Source organism: Festucalex cinctus, chromosome 17 (assembly GCF_051991245.1).
Source record: "Festucalex cinctus isolate MCC-2025b chromosome 17, RoL_Fcin_1.0, whole genome shotgun sequence".
Lineage (NCBI taxonomy): Eukaryota > Metazoa > Chordata > Actinopteri > Syngnathiformes > Syngnathidae > Festucalex > Festucalex cinctus.
Window position 1 is genome coordinate 2,771,553 of NC_135427.1, and position 21,586 is coordinate 2,793,138.

Genomic DNA, 21,586 nt, shown 5'->3' on the forward strand with positions numbered 1-21,586 from the left:
ATACTTACTATACATGGATGTTTAAAAAAAACGCCTTACATTTTTGTAAAAAAAAAAAAAAAAAAAAAAAAAAAAAGCCTTATACATTTTTTTAAAGCCTTACTATACATTGTCATTAAAAAAAAAATACTTACTATACATGGATGTTTAAAAAAAACGCCTTACATTTTTGTAAAAAAAAAAAAAAAAAAAAAAAAAAAAAAAAAAAGCCTTACTATACGTGATCGTTTTAAAAAAAAAAAAAAAGAAAAAAAAAAGAAAAAAAAAAGAAAAAAAAAAAAAAGACTTCCTTTTAAAGTATTAACCAAAAGTGCATAGTAAACAGATAAATGAATGTATCATCGCCATGTTATTAATGTCATCAGTCATTCTTCAGACCGCAACCAAGGTCAGGAGGAAAGAAGAATATTGAGACATGTTGACGTTGTTTGTCTCACTTGCGAGTTTCTCTCAGCTCGTCGTGGTAGTTTGCCGCATACTCAGCAGATTCTACACACAAACGAAAATAAACTTTGGCTTGTGTTGACATCTGCAAAAGAATAGAAAAAAAAAAATCATCTCACGTTAGACTATAGGCATGATCATGAGGATATGTTGGGTTCACATTCACGTATATGGACACACATGTATACACACGCACACACACGCACAGTGCACTGAGAACCTCCGGAGCCCGGGGCCTTGGGGGAGGAATGGTTAGCAACCTGAAAAATGCCCTCATCACAAAGGCCTCTGACACTAATAAATGAAATAGTTGAGGCAAAGGCATTAATCCATGTGGGTGCTTCTTTGTGTGTGTTTATATATACTGTGTATATACGTATATGTGTGTGTGTTGTCTGGAATACAGATTCTTCCTCATCCATCTATAGAGACTCTTCAGACAGGTTCATACCTTTTTCAAGGTCAAATTCAAGCACATTTCAAGATCCATTTTTTTTTTTTTTTTTTTACTTTGCCGGCACCTTACAGCGGTGATAAACGAAAAATTTATGCATATATAGAACACAATATAACATCCAATCAATAATTATGATTGTTTCATAATAGCGGGAGATGAAATTAAACTAGACTAAGTGCAATTTCTAGAGAAATTGCGTGGGAATGCTGAAAGCTGAATGCTAAGATTTGAATGCATGTGAAGTAAATTGAGAGATAAATTATGAAATTATCACCTGCAGGTTACTGGACAATGCACTTTACCAACTGTGCCACCAAGCAGTGTCAGACACCTGGTAATGATGATAAGTTATATGTATGGAAGTGGGCGTGGAAAGTGATACTTAGAAAAAGTTCACTGTCTGTCCCATTGAAAATAAATGGGGAAAAGTTTATATTAAATGTCAAATTGTGCAAATACTGTAAGTAATCTGTTAGCAGACAATATATACCTCGGGAGGCGTGAATTTTTGAAGCTAGTTGAAATTTGAGCAATTATGTGGGAATTGTTACGCGGGAAAAAAAGTGTGGAGATTAAAAATCACAATAACATGTATGGGAAATTCTGAAGCATTCCCACAATAAAAACAATTCATGTATTGTTTGAAATTTGGTTTGCATGTTAGTCAGAATTACTTAACAAAATGATACCACTGTTGGAGAGAATTAAAAAAAAAAAACAGTAGTAGCAACTTTAGGTACTGTTTTTTTTTTTGCGTACTTTTTGTGCGCTCTTCGGTTCCCAGGATGCATTGCGGTAACCCAATTTGGGCTCCTCTTTTTTTGTCATCTCGTCATTGTCTTTACGGGTTTCGTCTCTGTGTCCAAACAGTTTATATTTGGGTCTGTCTACGGGGAGATGGGGCAGAATTAATCTTGCCCCGAGCTTCAGGCAGCATCTCCCGTTTCGTGTTGCAAAAGAGGTGCGGGAGAATGTTTTGCAAGCGCTCTGCATAAAAGCAGCAAGCAAAGCTTTAAGGTGTGCGAGCATTTTTCAGCGAAGCCAAAGTGCATTTTACCATGATGGATAACGAGAGACCCCCATCCTTAATGCACACTCACACAAGACAGACCCCCATGAGAAATGAAGGAGCGGTGGGGGGGGGGGGTTCGAGGGGAGAGTCCCTCTTCCTCCTGAACTCATTAACCGTTGTCCTCTCCGCCCTCCCTCCTGCACTCCCCACAATAGCAAGCGGCGGCGTGCATCAATAACGCCGGTGACAGCGCGAGGGGGGACGGGTCAAGACAAGCAGGCGGCAATCTCCCTGGCAACCGGCGCTATGGCCGCCATAACAATCGGCCAGGACAGACCCTGCGCGGGACGTCGCGCGGCGAGGGCCGCCGCGTCCCGCTGATGCCGGACCAGAAGGCAGGTAAAAGCCGTGGCGCGCGCCTGCTGGCGGGCGGGGGGAGTGTGGGGGGAGGAGTTAGTGCCGATTTGCAGGCAGAGAAGCTAATAAGTTAACACTTATACATATTTTAGTTTGATAAATAAATAATAATGTTATAGTTAAATAAAGTTTGGGGCCACTTAGTAACATGATATAGTTACATAAGAGTTTTTTATACATTTTTTTTTTTTAGCTTTAATTCAGTGGACATGGTCCTGCTCCTTTTGGTGTACGCGCCTTGGCCACACGGGGGCAGTATACACATATACAGATATACTGCACATGAAGAATATGGTCTCAATTCCATTTAATTAATTTATAAAACTAATACGTATAAAGCTGAATACAAGTAGAAATATTCTTTTTTGATAGTTTTTTTCATGGCAGTAACATTAAATTAATCATAAATAAATAAATAAACAAACAAACAAACAAGGGCATTTTAATGTGACCCCCAAACCTTTGAATGGTTGCTTCCATTTTTTTTTAATAATATAATTTTTTTTTTGTATTTATTTTTGTTATAATTTACAGCATTTGAGGTGCCAAAAAAAATGTTGATTTGCTAATATATATATATTTTTTTAACTAAAATTGAGTTTACTCATTCACTCCCAGCCATTTTCACAGAAACAATCCCCTTCGCTCCCGAATGTTTTACTGGATTCTGACTGATTTTGCAAGGCCCACAGAATATTGTGTTCTATTGCTATAAAAATATGGAGTGTATCAAAAGAAAGATTTGAGTCTCTTCTTTCATCAGGGGGAAAAAAAAAAGTATGTTTTATCTGTTTTCGTTTTGCAGCAATTAGCATTACAATATAGCTAAGTTTCATCATTACTCACAAATCTATTTAGAACTGTGAGAAATTGAGCTTTTTTTTCCCAACATGGCCCTGGTTGATCTCTTATACTCTGCTGCCACCTGCTGGCAGTTTGTGTAATAACTACCATTTCTTCAACCGTTCTTTGGTGTTGAGAGGCTGCATCAAAGCCTTCTGTATGAGTTAGCCAAAACAAAAACAAAAACGTATAAATACGTCTTTGGGAGACAAAACATTTAAAATAGAACATATTTATACGTTTTTGGGAGCAAATGAGTTGATTTTTTTTTTTTACATTTGTGTTGACTTACAAAATGAACTGTGTAGAAGTCGGGGGGGATCAATTTCACTCAACAAACATCAAAGTAATACTGTATAAAATGCATTTTTCATAAAAATATTTTTATGAATAAGCCATAGAGGACCTAGCATTTTTCTTAAAATAATACAAGGCTTTTCCAAGTAATACAAAAACTTTCATTTTACTACAAACCACACAAACTTGATGGTTTCAGAATCATGATCCCAATCATGTCGGCAAATATGTTGCTCGGTTTATGTTGTGAGGGGCCCCTCCACCCCCGTAATGTTGTTGTTTTTATCATGCGTGTACGCAAGCTAATAACTAAAATGCATTCGATTAAAATAGCAATAATGTTTAAGGCCTTTAGGGGCAGTGTAGTCTTGAGAGCGTGCCAACAATAAATATCGAACATAATTGAAACTGGTAAATCTTATAAGGTCAACCATTACAAGGCTTTAGCGCTTAATAGACTTAAATCGAGCCGACTAAATCAGGCGATTAATTTTCATATACTGTAGATGCCGGTGCAGGGGAAGGTTTTTGTCTGCATCCGAGTTGGTGAAATCGGTCATGCTGAAGCTCTCCAGTGAATACCAACACGTACAACTATGATGCACAATTTTCCAAGACGTTTCATTAGCGAATGCTCAAGGTTCTACATATGCATTTTGTTTCATAGCGCATTTTGTTATTTTAATTGCCGGGTCATTGGAATCATCTTAATTCCCTGTTGCAACTGCAAAGTAATGTGCATGTACACACGCAATACAAACTAAGCGGGAATGCGTTTGTATTCTTTCGCAGACTGAGTTTAGCTATTGACCTATTTGGGTAATAAAATAAAGTCATAACATGCAGAGAACACTTTTGTTTTTAGACAGTAACGTCAAGCAATATTACAGTATAGTGCAAAAAGAATGTGACAGTTTGGCTTGTTGAGTGAGTGAGTGAGTGAGTGGATGCGCATGGATGTGAGATGGATGGCCTAAACAAAAGCAATGAATGGATGAATGAATGGAAGCATGCAAAAAGTGCAGGAACAGAAGGATGGACAAATAGGCATGTATTGATCTGAAAAGGAATAAATGAATGTGTATGGATGAACAGATGAATTCATAAATGGATACATGACAGTGTATGGCTAGTTAATGAATGCATGGATGGGCCGATATGGATATTTGAATGATTGGATGAAGCCACAACAAAAGATGAATGAATGATTTAGTTGGTAGTAGAAAGCATGCATGGATGGGCGGATAAATGACAGAATAGATGTTTACGATTACTGATAGGCCTCCACAGTTCAATAAATGAATGAGTTAATAAGTGATGAGTAGAAGACACACATGGATGAATGGATGAGTGCATGGGTGAATGGAGACATTTAATCATGGATGCCTATGATGCAAACTTGGATGGATGGTGGATGGGGAGTGAAAAGAATACATGGATGGATGAAATATTGGATGGATGGATGGATGGAATATTTGATGGATGGTCTGAAAATGGATGGATGGATGGATGGATGGATGAAATAATGGGTAATGCAGTTTTTGATAAATGAATGAATGAATGAATGAATGAATGAATGAATGAATGAGTGGATGGTCTGAAATTGGATGGATGGATGGATGGGTGATGCAGGTTTTGATAATGAATGAATGAATGAATGAATGATTTGATGGATGGATGGATGGAAGGAATAATGGGTGATGCAGGTTTTGATGAATGAATGAATGAATGAATGAATGAATGAATGAATGATTTGATGGATGGTCTGAAAATGGATGCACCGATGGATGAATGAATGAATTTAATCAATACCCATGATGCGGCCTACGGTGGATGATGGACATGTGGATGGATCGTGAAAAGAATACATGGATGAATGAATGAATGAATGATTTCATCGGTGATGCATGTTTTGATAGATGGTTAGATGATAGCCAGGATGAATAGGTAGTTATTAGACAGCACGCATCATGGACGATGGATGGATGGTTCATATAATGCGTGAAAGGATGCCCGAATGGATGGATGCTGTCTGTGGCTATAAAGTCTAATTGGATTAAGTTCTACTGCCTGTTCATCTTTACTAATATAATGACCTCATTAAAGGTTAGCGGTGTCACTCCGCGTGTGTGTCACATCTACATGATGTCACACAGACATAAATCATCCACTAAAACTGCGTGCGCTTCCTCAGGTAAAAGGTGAACATTTGGCGTAACAGACGAAAACGGAGTACCGGGACACGTCGACTCCGTGTTAAATATCACGCCGCAGTCGTGTTTTTCGTACTTTGTCGCCGTTAAAGAGGCTCGCTGTGACATGTTGATAAATGTGAAGCGAGACCGCGGCGGCGGGACGAGGAAGCGCGAGCGAGCCCACGGAGCTCGCGAGAGGGAGATTTCCCTTCCTCGCGGACGGAAAACAAGCAGGGGAGGGGCGCTGTGTGGGGGGACAGCCAATCATGGGCCGAGGTGGGTTTCGGGTTGGGAGTCTTAGCCAATGAACGCTGGGATGAGGGGTCCCAACCCCACGTGGGCTCTGATATGCCACAGGACAATATCGGGCTTTGGACCAATCGCAGCCGAGCAAGGTGTTAATCTTGCCGCCCATTGGCTGTGCGCTTGTCACGGTCTCCCTCACTCGTCACGTTTAGCCGGTTGATATTAACTCTTTCCTGTCACCCAGGAAGGAACCGCTCTGCCCATAAAACACAAGCCCGCACTGTAATAGCCAAATGTGAATTAATGAATGATCCAGAGGCGGTTTGTTTTTAGAAACGCAATGCATCAGTTCATCCGGACTGTTCCAAAAGCCTAGTTTGGGAAGGCGAGAGAACCGTTGGACAAGCAGGACCTTCCCCCTAATCATAATCAAATTAGCATGCAAGAGAAGCAGCGAGATTAAAAGCACATGAGAAATGCAAACGTAGCACTAGTGAAGAATAACCCATAACATTCAATTCACACATATTTTTCGCGGATCAAAACGTGCTTCATGTTGTGCAACCGCGATAGCCTTGTTTTAATTGCACTCATGGTTCAGGTTTGATTTGCTCTTGTAAGAACCCCGCCCCCATTAAAAGCCAAGCGTTAAAAGCAACCATTTAAAAAGGGGCTTCTTCCCTTCTCGGGGCTGTGCAGTCGCACAGGCACCAACAGTAACGAAACAAGCATCAATCTTCTTTCCCAGTTTTTTTCCACCACCACCAAGAGATTGTACAGTACAGTAGTGACCACCTCTCCCCCACCCCCGCACACAACTGCTACAATACAAGGCTGATACCGCCTCTTAGCGGTCGCTGTGGGTACTACAACTGTGAGAACCAAAACGGCAGTTTGAACTTGTTCGAATTTGTTGGACTCGGGAAGACTACAACTGCTAGTAAAAGGGTCAATACAATATTTTGGGAAATGGGAGGTCACTTTCCAGCTCTGTTTTGTCCCGGTGTATGCAAGGTCAATAAAGACATGTTGGTGAATTTAATGAGGAAGAATTCAAGATCATTTATTTAAATACAATGAGCCGCTGATTATTTGCAGTTAGCTATTCACAAATTCACATGATTAGGGGAAACCTATTCAAATGGAAAACTCACCTAGTCGCGACACTGTCGTTTTTGTGCCACAAGATGGCGCTAAGGCTAATCACAAAGTAGTCATTTCTGTCACGTAATTAGCTAAGTTTATTGTGGGTTCTTTGCTTAAACACACAAAAAATCTGAATCAAATAAATATCTATTTTTAGATTATCAGATAATGACGAGTATATATATTTTTTTAATCTATTAAGATGTTGAAATCGCTCTACCATTTAGGAATGATGGTAATGTTGTGCCTGTCTGCCAACAAAAATATTGAGCATAATTTCTGTTGCCTGTTTTTGTGACATAAATCTGCTTTGCGGCGCAAAAGTCTTCACCCATTGACTTGTTTAAAGGGATGCTTTACTTATTTAGCCATTTTTGGCAGTCAAACATGAATATTTTGTCTATAATTAATTTGACACTTTCATTATTTTTCACATACAATTAGTACCTTTAAAAACACATTTTGCAACTTGACTGAAAATGACATCACAAGGGCTCGGGTAGCCAATCACAGCTCAGTTTGTGAATGTCACATGACCAAACCTAGAAAACAGATGAGCTGTGATTGGTCACGTGAACCCTTGTGATGTCATTTTCAATCGACAGCAAGTTGCAAAATGTGTTTTTAAAGGTACTAATTGTACGTGAAAAATAATGAAAGTATCAAATAAATTATAGACAACTTTTTATTGCTATAATGGGCTAAATAAGTGAAGTATCTCTTTTAAAGTTTGACGTGCACTGTAGCTCTGACCAAGGTGGGGCACAACAAAATAAGTGTTGTTTTGCAGGGAAAGGGCAAAGAAAGAGAAGAAACAACAACAAACAAGCAGCTGATCTTCCGTTCATCCAGTTCAGCGTTCAGGAGTGTGGGGGGCTATATTGTGCGCGTATGGGGGGGGCACTGCAGAAGTATAACGGGACGCTGCGGGGTGCGAGCCAGCCTCCCGCGGTCCCAAGTAATATCAGAATAGAAGTTAATAGGGGAGAAAAAAGGCCTGTAGGCTGTTAACTCCAAAACGGTCATTTTGAATTCTCCCTCCCGGTCACTCCCACTTCTCCCTCGTCCCGTCTTTCCCGTGCAATTTCATGCCATCATTCCACCATTCACCTTTCAGATTTTCTCCCCTCGCCCCCCCCCCCCCCCCCCTCCTTCTTTCTTCCCCTCTTCCCAGCCTCCCCCTTCTCCTCCCCCACTCGCTGCTCTGTGTCCTCCTTGGAGGAGGTGTAATGATAGCTATTTGAGTGTCATCAGAGGGCCGACGTAATGGCCTCTAAAGCACCATCACACGGTTGCCACGGTGAACCTGGCGCGGCCGCCCCGCACAATAAGAGGGGGAAGAGAGGAGGGGGACGACAAAAAAAAAAAACAACATCTGGCTGGCTATCGCCAGGCGTCCGTGCGCCGACAGCGGCGGGCTCGCCGGCACATCAGCAGACGATGACGCGGCCCCCGGGGGCCACGCGGCCTGAACTAATGGTGCGTGAGATAGAACACACATGAGAGGGAATTACAGTGGAAGCGATAATAGTAACAGTAATGAAAATAATGGCGCTGATGACAATAACGCTGTATGACTTTTTTTTTTTTTGATTTGCGAGCCGTGATTTTTGTCACCTCAACCACACACGACAGTGTGAATGTTTGCATTTAATGAAAAGAGGATTCAAAGCATTCAAATGTGCGATGTGTTTCCTAATTAATTGCGGTTGCCATGCAGATCGGTTTACCACAGAGAACCAGAATCCCGTGAGTTGGTGGTTAGCATGTCTGCCTCGCTGTCTTGAGATTTGGGTTTCGAATCATGGCAAAGGTCCAAGACTTTACATCTCGGTCTTTAATCTGACCTACTGAGTATTTACACTATCAGCATTCCTATAATACAGTATTTGTAATTGTTCCATTAATTTAGAAAACACTTCTGTATTTATTTATCTCATTGAACAATTACTTGATTCATTCTAAATAATAAATTTAAAAAAAAATAGTAAAATAGACACAATATTTTTAATTAAACAATTGACAAATTAATTTGAATTAGTTAAGTATGTGAAAAAGTCACAAATTATTATTCCATTATTAAAATAAACTATTTTCTGACATGCATATGGGAGGTTTTCTTATTTACACCTGATATAAAAAGTCTACACACCCCTGTTTAAATGCCAGGCTTTTGTGATGTGGGGAAATATTTGAACTTTTTGGCTAACAACAACATTCATCACCAAAACGTCATACCTACCAGTTCAGCATGGTGTGGCTGTATCATGCTTTGGTGCGGTTTCTCTTCAGCTGGACCCGGCCCCTTGGAACAGTTCCACATTCCACGTTAGCACCCAACCTTTGCGCTTCTGCGAGAAAGAAAAAGTCGGGGAAAGCCTACTAGAACAGCTGAACTTTATTTGGGGTTAAACAGTCGTACTTTAGGTGGTGACAGGTGTGTGCCAACTCCCAATCAACATGAGTTTGAATGTGATTCTGAAATTCTGAAGAGGGTGTGCACACTTTTGCAACTACATTATGTCAGCTGTTTATTTTTATTGTTTTGTTTTGTTTTTGTTTGTTTTTTACCAATTGAACTGTATAGGTTATAGGTGATATGTAATAATTTACCTTGGTCTAATTTTATTCTATCACAAAACCTGGTATTTGTATAGGGGTGTGTAGACTTTTTTTTATTTCCATTGTAACTATACGATCCAGTCTTGATAGGTGCTGTTTTGGAGGCCTGGTCATATTCTACATGCAATAGTTAGTTATATAGGTATATATTAGGAGGCAAGGGCATATACATATATATTAGTAATAGCATTATAATTACAATTTCTTACATTCTGCACAATGATTCGAGGTTCACATTCAGGTCAGGAGGAGTAAATCTTAGATGAGTGTTTACTGACCTCACGCACACGTTTCTATGTTTGGTGCGAATGTGCGTTGCCAAATAGCAGGGTGGGGCAGTGCCGGTAGATTAGCCAGGTTGAGATGATTGGGTTGTGGATTAGAAGGATTCGGGAACAGGCACGTCTGTTTACTCGGCGGAGAAGCCTAACAATCGGCTGATTGGCGAGGCTGATTACTCGCAGTGGGGGTGGATTCATACACAAAAGTCTGCCTCTTGGTCCTATTAGAGCTGACCCGAAGAGTGTGCAATCAGAGAAGGTGTGTAACCAAACCCTCTGTGTTCGAGGGTAAGGGGAGCTCGAGGAGAGCAGGCACAAGGAGTGCTCTGGTTACTATCAGCTTGTGCATGTGCATGCGTTGCTTCTACTTACCCGTCTTCATGCGCCACAGAGTGAAGAACAGAGCAAAGTTGAGAAAAAGAGCAGAGGAGTCAGAGCAAAGCAAGATTAAGTCAGGCGGGAACGGTGTCCTTTTGCGATGGACACCTTATGTTCAGGGAAAGGAGTCCTTGGATGGTTGAGGATGTTCTTGGGCACCGGTCAAACTTAAGCAACCTGGATTTCGAGGAGGGAGAAGAACGAGGTCAGAGGGCGCAGGAACAAGAAACGGCAATGTCAGAAAATGAGCAGAAGAAGACGGGAAAAACGGGATACCAAGCGAGTGAACCCTCGGGGTGAAGAAGTCAAGAAGGTGATCCGGGCTGGACGAGAACACGGCGGCGTTCAACAGGCGAGACGGGGGGAGGGCGTGCTGAAGACGAGGAGATAAGCAGTCGAGAGCAAAATTAGTCTACGCGGCACGAGAGACTGACGACAGGCTCTCGACGGAGGAGGTCGACCGAAGCCTCCGCCGCGTCTAACCTGATTAGGCAAGTCGAGGCTGGGAGGGAACGGCAGGACGAGGAGACGTCGAAAACGGAAGGCAGGAATTACAACAGGTCACTTGGCGAGAGAAGCCTCTTAAATCTGGGAGCTGGAACTCGAGCTGCAGAAACAGCAGAGAGGAAGCCACAAAACCACAGTAAGTAAATTAGGAGGCTGTGGCTGGAAAACTGTATCGTGAAAGCCATGGGTGGGGGCAGGAATTTGGCGGTCTCCGGAGTGCTTTATACACTGTACCTTAATGAATTGATTTCCTGTCTTAGCGATGTTTGCATTTCATCACTCCCCATGACATCACCTCCATGCTTTTTTTCTGCCCCTGTTGATTTAGCAGAGTGCTACAAAGAAAGGAATAAATCTAAATTAACTGCTAATTCTCCCCCAACAGCATGAGTCATTGGTAATTTTGTCGAATCGAGGAAATCTACCTTGTCAGCGCGGCAATTAACTGTAACAACTTCCATTAATTTATAAAATGGAACTTTATTTTTCTTTCTCACTATGGACTAAAACAATTATTTTAAGTTCGACAACTGCATCAAACAAAGGGCAGATGTAGACAAATTGGAAATAGCAGCATGAACGACTGACTGGAGTTCCTTAAGCCCATAAAGTTGAATTTAAATGTATCGTGCAGTTTGGACGCTTGCTCCAATCAATCAACTCAACTCTAGAGCGCTTTTAAAACAACCACAGCTGTTTTCTTAAAATGGAACCCAAGGGCAGCCGATACAATGAAAACAAAACAGCAGAGGACCCAGAATTGAACCCTGTGGAACACCGTACGTTCACATTGCACATATTCATCCGACCACTTTCTTTTTTGCTTTACAAAGTATGAAGGTTTACAATAATAAAGAAATTACATGACTTAAAACAACAGCACAAGTGGACCCTCCCTCGAACCCCTGAGACTGACTCACCAAACCCTCGGGGTTTGATCGAACCCAGTTTAAGAACCAATGAGCTAGACAGTCTCGCTATCTGCAAAAGAAGCTAACCCTCCAAGACCACATGCGATAGTCTGCTTCCAACTTTGTGGGAATGTAGGATATGAACTACAACCGAGATTGTTGTCCAAGCCCCTTTCAGAGGTCCGACATCTGACCTTACAAAGCTTGCAAACATCTTTCTTGTGGTTTTCTACAGGTCAAAATGCCGTCCAACGAGAATCACCCTCTGACGCTTCAGTTTGGTCTGATCAACCACGAAGGTCGTTACCTCACTGCGGAGACATTTGGCTTCAAGGTTTGAAAATAATCTTACACAAAACAGCATTTATCTGTTCAGTCTTACGTGCCTTTGAAAAAGCTTAAAAGTGTTCAAGTTCTTGCAAGGTGGAAAAACTATGCGGATCCCAAGGCCAGAGTTGTCCAAACCTTTTGCCACAAGAAAAGACCAGTGGCACAAATGGCCCACAGACTGGATTTTGGACATGTTTGCCTTTGACCATCGATTTCTCCTACATTTAATCTGAGTCAGGAGCTAGCCAACCTGGAGTCCAATCAATTACTAAGGTCCGACCCAAACGACAGGCCTAACACGAAGCTGTTTTTGTGTATCAGGTCAATGCATCAGCTCCAAGCATGAAGAAGAAGCAGATCTGGACCTTGGAGCAAGACTCCCAGGACACCCGGCTGGTCTACCTGCGCAGTCACCTCAGACGCTACCTGGCCTCCGACAAGGACGGCAAGGTGACCTGCGAGGCAGACAACCGCCACTCCGACTGCCGCTTCCTCATCGTGGCCCAGTCGGACGGTCGCTGGGCCCTGCAATCCGAGCAGCACCTCCGCTTCTTCGGTGGCTCCAGGGACCACCTGTCCTGCTTCGCCCAGGGCATCACCGACGGCGAGCTGTGGGCGGTGCACCTGGCACTGCACCCGCAGGCCAACCTGTTGTCGGTGGCTCGCAAGCGCTACGCCCATCTCTCGGTGGAGGACGGCGAGATCTCCGTGGATATGAACATTCCCTGGGGTGTGGTTGCGATCCTTACGCTCGTCTACCAGAACGGGAAGTACTGCCTGAAGACCTGCGACGGTCGCTTCCTCAACAATGATGGGAAGCTCGTGACGCAAAGCGGCAGGACAACAACGTACACGCTGGAGCTCAAGTGTGGAAAGTTGGCTTTCAAGGACTGTGAGGGGAAGTACTTGTCTCCCATGGGCCCCAATGGTACCTTGAGGTCCGGCCGCTGTTCGAAACCGGGCAAGGACGAACTGTTTGACCTGGAGGAGAGCCACCCGCAGGTGGTTCTGATGGCGGCCAATGGGAAATATGTCTCCATGAGGCAAGGTAGGTAAAACACAACAGAATTCCATCCAAATTCCAGAAACATGCACGTTAGGTACATTGAAGAATATACATTTTCCACAAGTGTGAATGAGTGTCGCTGTGATTGGTTGGCGACCAGACCAAGGTGTACCCAGCTTCTTGCCCAAAATCAGCTCAACTCCAGCTGTAGTTACCGAAAGAATCTACTTCAGGGGGCGGCCATTTTGACATTATATTTGTCGACTGAAAATGACATCACAGTGCCGAAGTGCTCAGGTATTGACTGTCACAGCTCACCTGTTTTCTGGGATTGATCATGTGACATTTGCAAAGTGATTTTCAGTCGACAGCAGAGGGCGTTATAAGGGCCGCCCCCTGAGATGGATAAAAACAGGTGGATTTATGTGTTTTATTCATATTGCACAAACGCAATATTAATCAGATTGTCATGTTTGGGGTAGTGGGGGCAACATAGAAGGTATTATATTGTAAAGAAAATTTTCCATTTAACAATATGTCCATTAAGATTTGTCTTAGTCATATGCAAACATTATCACAAATCGATTGAAATGATATTTTTCATATTACTGTATAGTACAGCTACTCGTGTAAAATTGGGACTGAGCCCTACCGCAAATAATTGACCGCGTCCTGCCAAGAACGTTAATTAACGTGAACGGAAATCTCAACGAGTACCGCCAATAACGTTAATTGACGTCAACTATGTTTTGCTTTTTTTTTTTAATGGGCACTGGGCAGCACAACATCATGTGCAGCTCTGGTTTCATGAATGAGTTGAAATCAATTAAAAAAAACAAAAAAACAAAAACAAAAAAAACGGTAACTCTGGCCAGCAGATGGCAGCATTGTATCTCTTTTCAATGGGCTCCTGTGGATCAAATTACATGAGATAACGGATCTTAGGAAATACGTTTTCAATGATGTCGTCAATGATCAATGCGTTACATTAAATCTGTGTTGTTCCAAAGTGTGAAAGCACACCATTGTTTTCCAAATCTTTTACCACATAATCAATCATAAATGTACGGCTTTTCGGGGGGGAAAAAAAAAAATCTATTGCTTTCCCTGTGCTGGCTTTGCTGGCTAATTCCGTTAACACTCGTTGCTTTTTCCCGCTGGTCTTACTGAAACAGCTGCTTGTAACCTATATTGCGCGTATCAAAATTGTGTTGATGTTGCATTATGTATTTATGCTTTGGTCTTGTCACAGGGCAGTTGAAGTGGGTTATTTGATCAGCACGCGGACATGGCAGCGCGCCGCAGCGTTGATGGATTACAGCTGCTCCACATCAGCTTCAAAGTCCATTCTTGACCACAACAAGGCCGCGTTTCTTTGATGCGTGCGCAAAACTCCAAAGATTGCAATTGCGGGGGTCGTTTTACAACCAAGTAGAAGTGCGCTACAAGTGGCTGCTAAGTGTTCCGTCGCTGATGGTTGAAAGGCGCGCGCCGGTCTGATTGGGGACGGATTAGCATATACTGTCAGCATGCTCGGCCGCTGGCTGCAGATTCTTGTCTGCGGGCTCGTGTTACTTGCTGGAACCCAATCTGGCTCCCGCTCATTGTTCCTGGTTAGCAGTGGGAGCAGCCGACAGAAAGCAAATGGCTGGGAGCGCGTTAAATTGATTGGTTGAAGGGAAGGGCCGCGAACGTCGGGAGACGTTAATAAGTGTAAATTTCCATCCTTGCATCATGCCTACAGTACATTTTCCTCTCTTCCTCCTTCCGCTTGTTTCACACAAACAAAAAAGCTTCATCTTTCACGATCACACACACGCCCACACACACTAACATAATGTCCCGGTGTGGCGAGTGGGGAGGTGAAGTGTGTTGAATTATTGATGAAGTTAGTCCCCAGTTCCTGGAAGGTAAAGAGAGAGTCTGCTTTCAGAAACACAAGCTTCCCCCCTGGCCAAAAGCTTCTTCCCCTCTTGAGTCACCTAATCTAACCTAACCCACTGACCGCTGATTCCATAATGAAAAAATAAAAAATAAAAAAAATGCTGTGGAAAATCAAGGAAACGCTCAAGAAGTAAATATGGGGGAACAGCTTCCTCCATTTTGATTATTTATACTCAGAGGACTGAAATTGCAAATATATTGCATTGATTTTGCATTTATTAATCTTTTATTGTATTTTAATTCATTTATTCATTGGTCAATTAATTTACTGCATATAATAAAAGGTAAAAAAAATAAATAAATAAAATAATAATAATAATAATAATAATAATAATAATAATAATAGAATAATTATTCTACTTATTGAAATAGTGTATTAATTTAATACACAAAAAAGCAAATACTGAAAATCAATATATAAAAATATATTTTATATACTGTCTGGAATTAAATCATTTTACTTTTCGTTTTTGTTTTTTTTTTTTGTTTGTTGTTTTTAAAACTTCATCTACGAATGTCCATCCAACCTTTAAAAAATAAATAAATCAATCAAATGTGACCCGGAGCGCAAGTTTTCCCCGCCCTGCATCGCAAACAAATACTTGCTCATATCCCAGAGTGGTATTCATTTACCAATACAGTCAAGTGGAACGCAGCCCATTCCGCAACGCCGGCCGCATAGGAAATAAAGGAAATGGAAATACAGTTAAATTACAGGGACGACTCAAACTGTCGTGAAATCTGAACTGTGGGATATAAAAAGTGTACACACCCCTGTTTAAATACAAGGCTTTTTGTAGTAGAACAAAAACCTCAATAAAATAGCAAAAAAAAAGCCTACTAGAACATCTGAGTTTAATTGGGGTTAATTAGTGTGAATGTAATTGGACGTCAGTTACACACTTTTGCAATGAATTATTTTGGTCATTTTTACTTTCACTTTTAACAAGATTTTTTTTTTAAATAAATTTTGAGCTTTATGGCTTAGAGAACTCGGATTTGGGTGACTTTGGTACCAAGTGAACAAGGAATTGTTGAGTTAGCAAAGTAGAGCAGGCAAGTATACCTTTGCTGCGAAAGGAGCTGGAGGTGAAAGGGAAAGCGGACGAGAAAGTAGACGACGTGTTGTTGGGGGATTCTCGAAGGACTTAAGAACCGCAGTCACCTGACCTCACTTTGTGCGCCTCGTTGCTAATGGACTCAGTGAGTGCGGTTATATAAGAGGCCAGGCTTGGATGTTATTAAGGTAGATCTTGTAGATGATGATAATACTCAAATCATCTTTTTCTGTTGAAATGAATGGAAATACTGTACCATTCATATTGCAATGTCTGTTCGTTTGTTATTTGAGGAAGGGGCCTGTTGAGTAGGGGTGACGTCAGTTAGAGTGGGCCCAAAAAAAAAAAAGTAAAAAGGAAAGGAGCACCATAAAAAAGCAAGACAGAATGCAGCAGAGAAGGCTAACAGATTGGGAGAAAGATGAAAAAAGGTGGCAGGGGGATAGCGGCATCAGCTTGCCATTAATAATAGATGCCAGAGCCATCCATGGCTGATGGATTAGTTGGGCCTGCTCCACTTTCAGACTGCAGGTAGGACAACGGCGGAAAGCGGAGCCGGTTCTGGGGTCGCATCCAAAACCGATGCAAAGATTCCATCTGAGTGCCAGAGTGTAAACAACCAAACTTAGCTTACCTACTTGAACCCCGATCACGGCTGACGGTGACGACGACGCCTCATTCTGTATGCTTGGCTGGGCCATCAGCACAGGTATTGATATCTTCAGACTGGTTCCTTAGATTTCAGCGTATCCAATCTCTTTCTGCACCCTTCTCCTTTTCCTTCTACGTCCACGGCGCAGCGGCTGTGAGGTCCAGCTGAGCCCTGACGGAGGATCATTTCTGGCTTGAATTAGTGTGAAATGGACACATGGAATAGGCAGACAAAGCATGACATTGACTCAGGATGGGAGAGACTATACGAGAGGAGTCGCCCCCGGGAACGTCTGCTTTCAAGACGCACTTCATATCGACGATGAGTCACGGCGGCGCGCGACCCTCGCTGACGCCTGATTTATCGCGAGTTAATAAGTTGTGCATTAACGTGTCCAGGTTGCTCAGCTAGCATGACATCTTTGTTACGTGTCGTCGCACTCTCGCTTTTCTCGCCTCCGAATGCAATTGAAATGAGAAGAAAAATCAGAAAACAAATACAATCTGCTGAAGAGCTTTCAAAAGGGGGAAGGCATAGTATGCTATTTGCATCCATAAGGCATTTGTCGACTGCGTGATGGTGACTGTAAAATACAGCAACCTTATGTACACGTATTTTACGTCATAGGTTAATTAGGTACTTTTTGCAATCTATTGGATGAGCATTTAGTTGCTTGCCTGTCAATTGGTGGTGGTTTCTTGCATTTGCATATGTCGCAACCTCAAAATAATTCGGGGCAAAATGCTACGTGAAATGATTTTGACAATAGAAAAGTTTATAACGGTGAATAATAACATTAGAAATGTCATTATGGACAAAAGTTTTCATTTCCTATGAAGGTACGGTTCCACACAACTGCCACCAGGGGGCATTGAATAACAAACCACAGAAGTGGTAATCCACCAGACGTGACAGTTACGGTACAAAATTAAATCTAAGAAGTAATGAAAATTAATAAACAACAAGGTGGGTGAAGACACATAGCAAATACTACTTTCAGAAAGTATTAACAAACAATAAACCCCCAAAAACTATTCACAAAAAAGGCACCTCAACTCCTCCCAACTACACAAGGCTCGAATTAAACGGTTTCACATAGCGGTTAGCAAATGTAAATTAGCATTTTGCGCCTCATCACAACACAATAAATAGCAAAAGTGACAACCACGGATTACGGTCCCAAAAAGATTCGCTGTAGTCGGCAGGTCGAGGCAAGACTGGTGTCAAACCGCAGCAGCTAGCTAGCAACAAGCATCTGCTAGCTAACACAATGTGCTATTTACATTGCGGTTTCGCTTCTATGTCATAGTAAGCTACACTGTTTACAAATATCGTTCTAACAAAAGGGATTAAAAGGAGTAGTTAACAGAGGGAAAGAAAAGACAAGACAAGCCATGCTAATTGCTAAGCTAAGCTAACGCTATGGTCAAACACCGGAATTAAATTATGGTGTATAAGATAAGCAGTCATAGTAGTGTGTTGTATGTACTGTATATATTTTTATAGATTACCTAAAAATAACTATCATGGTACATCATTATCATGATATAAAATGGCCAATATCATAATAGATTTTTTTCCCCAATAGCGCCCAAATCTATCACGCATGTATACTTAGTATATGTTGTACAAATGTTACACAGTATTTTTTTTTTTTTTTGCGAAAAAGAAAATCACTCACAAATAATGATTGCATCTTCTAGTTTAAAAATGTCCGAGACCAACATTTGTCAAATAACCATTTTTTTTGCCCTTATATCAAATTTCCACTCTGAATAAATGCAATACATTTATAAATAATATTCCCTTTCAGACTTCCGGAAAGCCATTTTTTCCTTTCCTAAAATAGCTTATTAACGTAAATGCACTTTCATTTTTGCAGCTTGTTCTGCCTACATTTGATCATTCGCTTCTTGAGACTTGAGTGGCGTTGCCAATTATCTGCGCATCCTGCAAAGTGTGGACCTCTAAATCCTGCACTCTTCCGATTTTTTTTTTTTTTTTTTTTGCTTTTATTGAAGGGATTGAGGGGCAGCACTCGAAAGCTGATTATATCCGAACCCAGCTGTGAAAGAGGGCAGATAGGCGGGCCCCAAAGGTGGAGTTACGGGGGCGAAGGTGGGGGTTCGAGGGGGTCAGGGGTGAATGAGGAAGAGAAGATTATTAGAGAAGGATGACCAGAAATAAGCGCGAGATAAGCGGGCCGTTGTTAAGGGATTAGGAATATTCATTGGGGATATTGTGTTATGCATCTAATTAAAGGTTTAGGCCTGCACAATCTGTCTGACTAGTGCTTAAAAAGCTTTGATAGGATCGTCGTGTTTCCAAGTCAGTGATTTTCAAACTTTATATACTGCAGCGCAAAAGGTTTGGTCATTGTAACTGTACTGTACTTCATTACTTGCCACCACTTAGTTGCTTTCCCTGTCCCAGGGGTCAGCCTCGCCGCCAACCAGGAAGCTGAGACGGACATGGAGACGTTTCAGATGGAGATGGACAAGGAGAGCAGGAAGTGTACTTTTCGCACCAGTCAAGGGAACTACTGGGCCCTGGTGGCCTACGGAGGCATCCAGAGTACGGCCACACAAGTGTGAGTGACGCTCAACCCGTTTCAATGTCGCGTCTTCATTAAATCAACCAGTGGGCACTTTCAGCTTAGCTTTGTGTTTGTAATAGTCGGTCAGCCAATGGAAAAAACTTACGTTGTGCATTTTAAATTGCAGTTCAGCAAACAGCATGTTTGCAATGGAGTGGCTTGGCCACAAGATGGCGTTAAAAGCAAACAATGGCAAATATATCTGCGCCAAGAAGAATGGACAGTTACTGGCTGTCAGTGATTCCATAGGTGAGACTTTTTTTTATTTTATTTTATTTTTTAAACATACTTATTCCTCACACATACATAAAAATATAACGCAACCGTTCTTTGTAGTTGAGAGGCTGCAGCAATGCATTCTGCATGCTCTAGCATTTAAAAAAAAAAAAAAAAAAAAAAAGTACAAAAAAAAAGTATTTATATGTTATTGGGAGCAAATGAGTTAAGATGCCATTTCTTCCGGATCAATCAATTGATCAACCTGGAAAATGAGCAGAAAATGGACGACCTTTTTTGCTTATTAGGTTTTTTCACCGTCATGAAGAAAACTTTTGTTACTATTTTACTTAGTAATTAGTTGTCAGTTTCTTTTTTCTTTGCATTTCATTAGCATAGCAAACCCACCAACGTTTGACACTTTTCACGCCCCCTTTTAAAGGAAAGAAAGAAAGAAAGAAAGAAAGAAAGAAAGAAAGAAAGAAAGAAAGAAAGAAAGAAAGAAAGAAAGAAAGAAAGAAAGAAAGAAAGAAAAGATTATTTTGAGTATATGTTGTCGGCCGGGTAAATCCCGTTACCTTTTTGTAAAGTCTCTGCGGTCTTTTGTCAGGTGAGGACGAGCAGCTCAGTCTAAAACTGATCAACCGGCCCACGTTGATCCTACGCGGGGAGAACGGTTTCATCTGCCACCACAAAAACTCCAACACATTGGACGCCAGCAGATCCGTCTACGCCATTTTCAGCCTGCGATTCAGCAACGGCGCCTACCATATTCAAGGTCAGCACAAAATAAGCCCGACTCAGCAGAATATTTCGTTGTAACGGATGTCTAAAATTCACAATCCACCTCCGTGCGACGCGTTGCGTTTACCTCGCAGGCGCCAACGGCCGCTTCTGGTACGTCAACGGCGCCGGGCTGGTGTGCTCGGACGGCGAGGTCCCCGAGGATTTCGGCGTGGAGCTGCTGGAGCGAGGCCGCCTGGCCATCCGCGGCAGGAACGGCCGCTACCTGCGCGGGGACCAGGGAGGCACGCTGAAAGCAGACGGACTCGGCCTGAGCGCCTCGGCCTTGTGGGAGTATTAATAAAGAGGAGGGGAAAACATACCTGCGACCTCGCTGTTGTCGTGGAGACGGCAGCGTCTAGAAATTGAAGTTTGAAGTACAAGATGGATTTTGCAAATCCAATTAATTCAAATGGTTGCCTCATCATGATGAAACCTTTCGATTTTTTTTTTCCCCTCAAGTGGTGATGAGGTCAGGTTTCGGGAAACTGTAGATGCTACTGTACTGTACTGTAACTAACACTCATAGACTGCACTACATGCGAACAATAGAGTAATTGCAGCCCTCCCTGTTGTAGTTTAGGCAACTCAAACCAGTGTTATGATTACCAATGTCAAAGTGTTACCTTGTGCAATAATCATTTCTGAGGAAAAATGATGGATTTTGCCTTAATAATGTTTGGTTTTCCCTTTTTCTGTCATACAATAGTGCAGCTTTCCTCCTATTTTAGGTATGTGTTTTTTAACAGACTACAATTTGTGTGACCAAAAATGTCCCACAAACATAAGTCATTAGTTTATTAGAATATATTTGTTTTTTACTGTTTTTAAGTAAAAAAAATAAATAAATACATCTAGAGTTGACCAAGGCTATTAGATTTAACAAAAACTAACTATGACCAAAATTGGAGAAAAAAAATATTAACAAAATAAAAACAAAATTGCTTTTAATAAAACAAAAACTAAACTAAAAGTACATCAAACTAACTATAATTCTAGCGAAAATGACCTTTGCTTTCTGGATAATATCATACATTAGCCTTCAGGCTTCATTTTAAATGTATAGATTTCAGTATTGCTGTACATTTGATCTTTTTTTTTTTTTTTTTTATCTTACACTCAAAAAATACTACGCATATTTACAAAATAAAATAAAACTAATACTAAAAAAACTAAACCAAAAGAATTTAAAAAATATATACAAAATAAAAAATATATAAAATGAAAATTAAAAAAAAACTAGTA

At 41.4% G+C, this 21,586-nt stretch overlaps 1 protein-coding gene and 1 long non-coding RNA gene across 3 annotated transcripts; one reads left to right on the plus strand and one right to left on the minus strand.

Annotated features, from left to right (window-relative positions):
• Positions 1–296: 296 nt before the first annotated feature.
• Positions 297–10,964, minus strand: LOC144004889 (uncharacterized). Its single transcript, XR_013279456.1, has 4 exons — positions 10,822–10,964; positions 10,615–10,711; positions 9,300–10,515; positions 297–529 (listed from the first exon to the last, which is right to left on the minus strand). It is a non-coding gene; the product is annotated as an uncharacterized LOC144004889 (long non-coding RNA).
• LOC144004887 (fascin-2-like) lies at positions 10,114–21,097 on the plus strand. Of its 2 annotated transcripts, XM_077502555.1 has the most exons (7): positions 10,114–10,981; positions 11,992–12,090; positions 12,408–13,134; positions 19,180–19,336; positions 19,470–19,591; positions 20,169–20,336; positions 20,437–21,097. In XM_077502555.1, the coding sequence occupies exons 2-7, from the start codon at positions 11,998–12,000 to the stop codon at positions 20,640–20,642; spliced, it is 1,473 nt and encodes a 490-aa protein (XP_077358681.1). In that variant the 5' UTR covers positions 10,114–10,981; positions 11,992–11,997; the 3' UTR covers positions 20,643–21,097. The 2 variants fall into 2 exon arrangements, with proteins under 2 accessions (XP_077358681.1, XP_077358682.1); XM_077502556.1 differs by lacking the exon at positions 11,992–12,090.
• Positions 21,098–21,586: the final 489 nt, after the last annotated feature.

Bases quoted from the DNA above. Each gene is read 5' to 3' on its own strand.
- LOC144004887 (XM_077502555.1), top strand. From the start codon at position 11,998: ATGCCGTCCAACGAGAATCACCCTCTGACGCTTCAGTTTGGTCTGATC. The intron at 12,091-12,407 runs GTTTGAAAATAA...TTTGTGTATCAG, and splicing joins CGGAGACATTTGGCTTCAAG to GTCAATGCATCAGCTCCAAG. The intron at 19,592-20,168 runs GTGAGACTTTTT...GTCTTTTGTCAG, and splicing joins GGCTGTCAGTGATTCCATAG to GTGAGGACGAGCAGCTCAGT.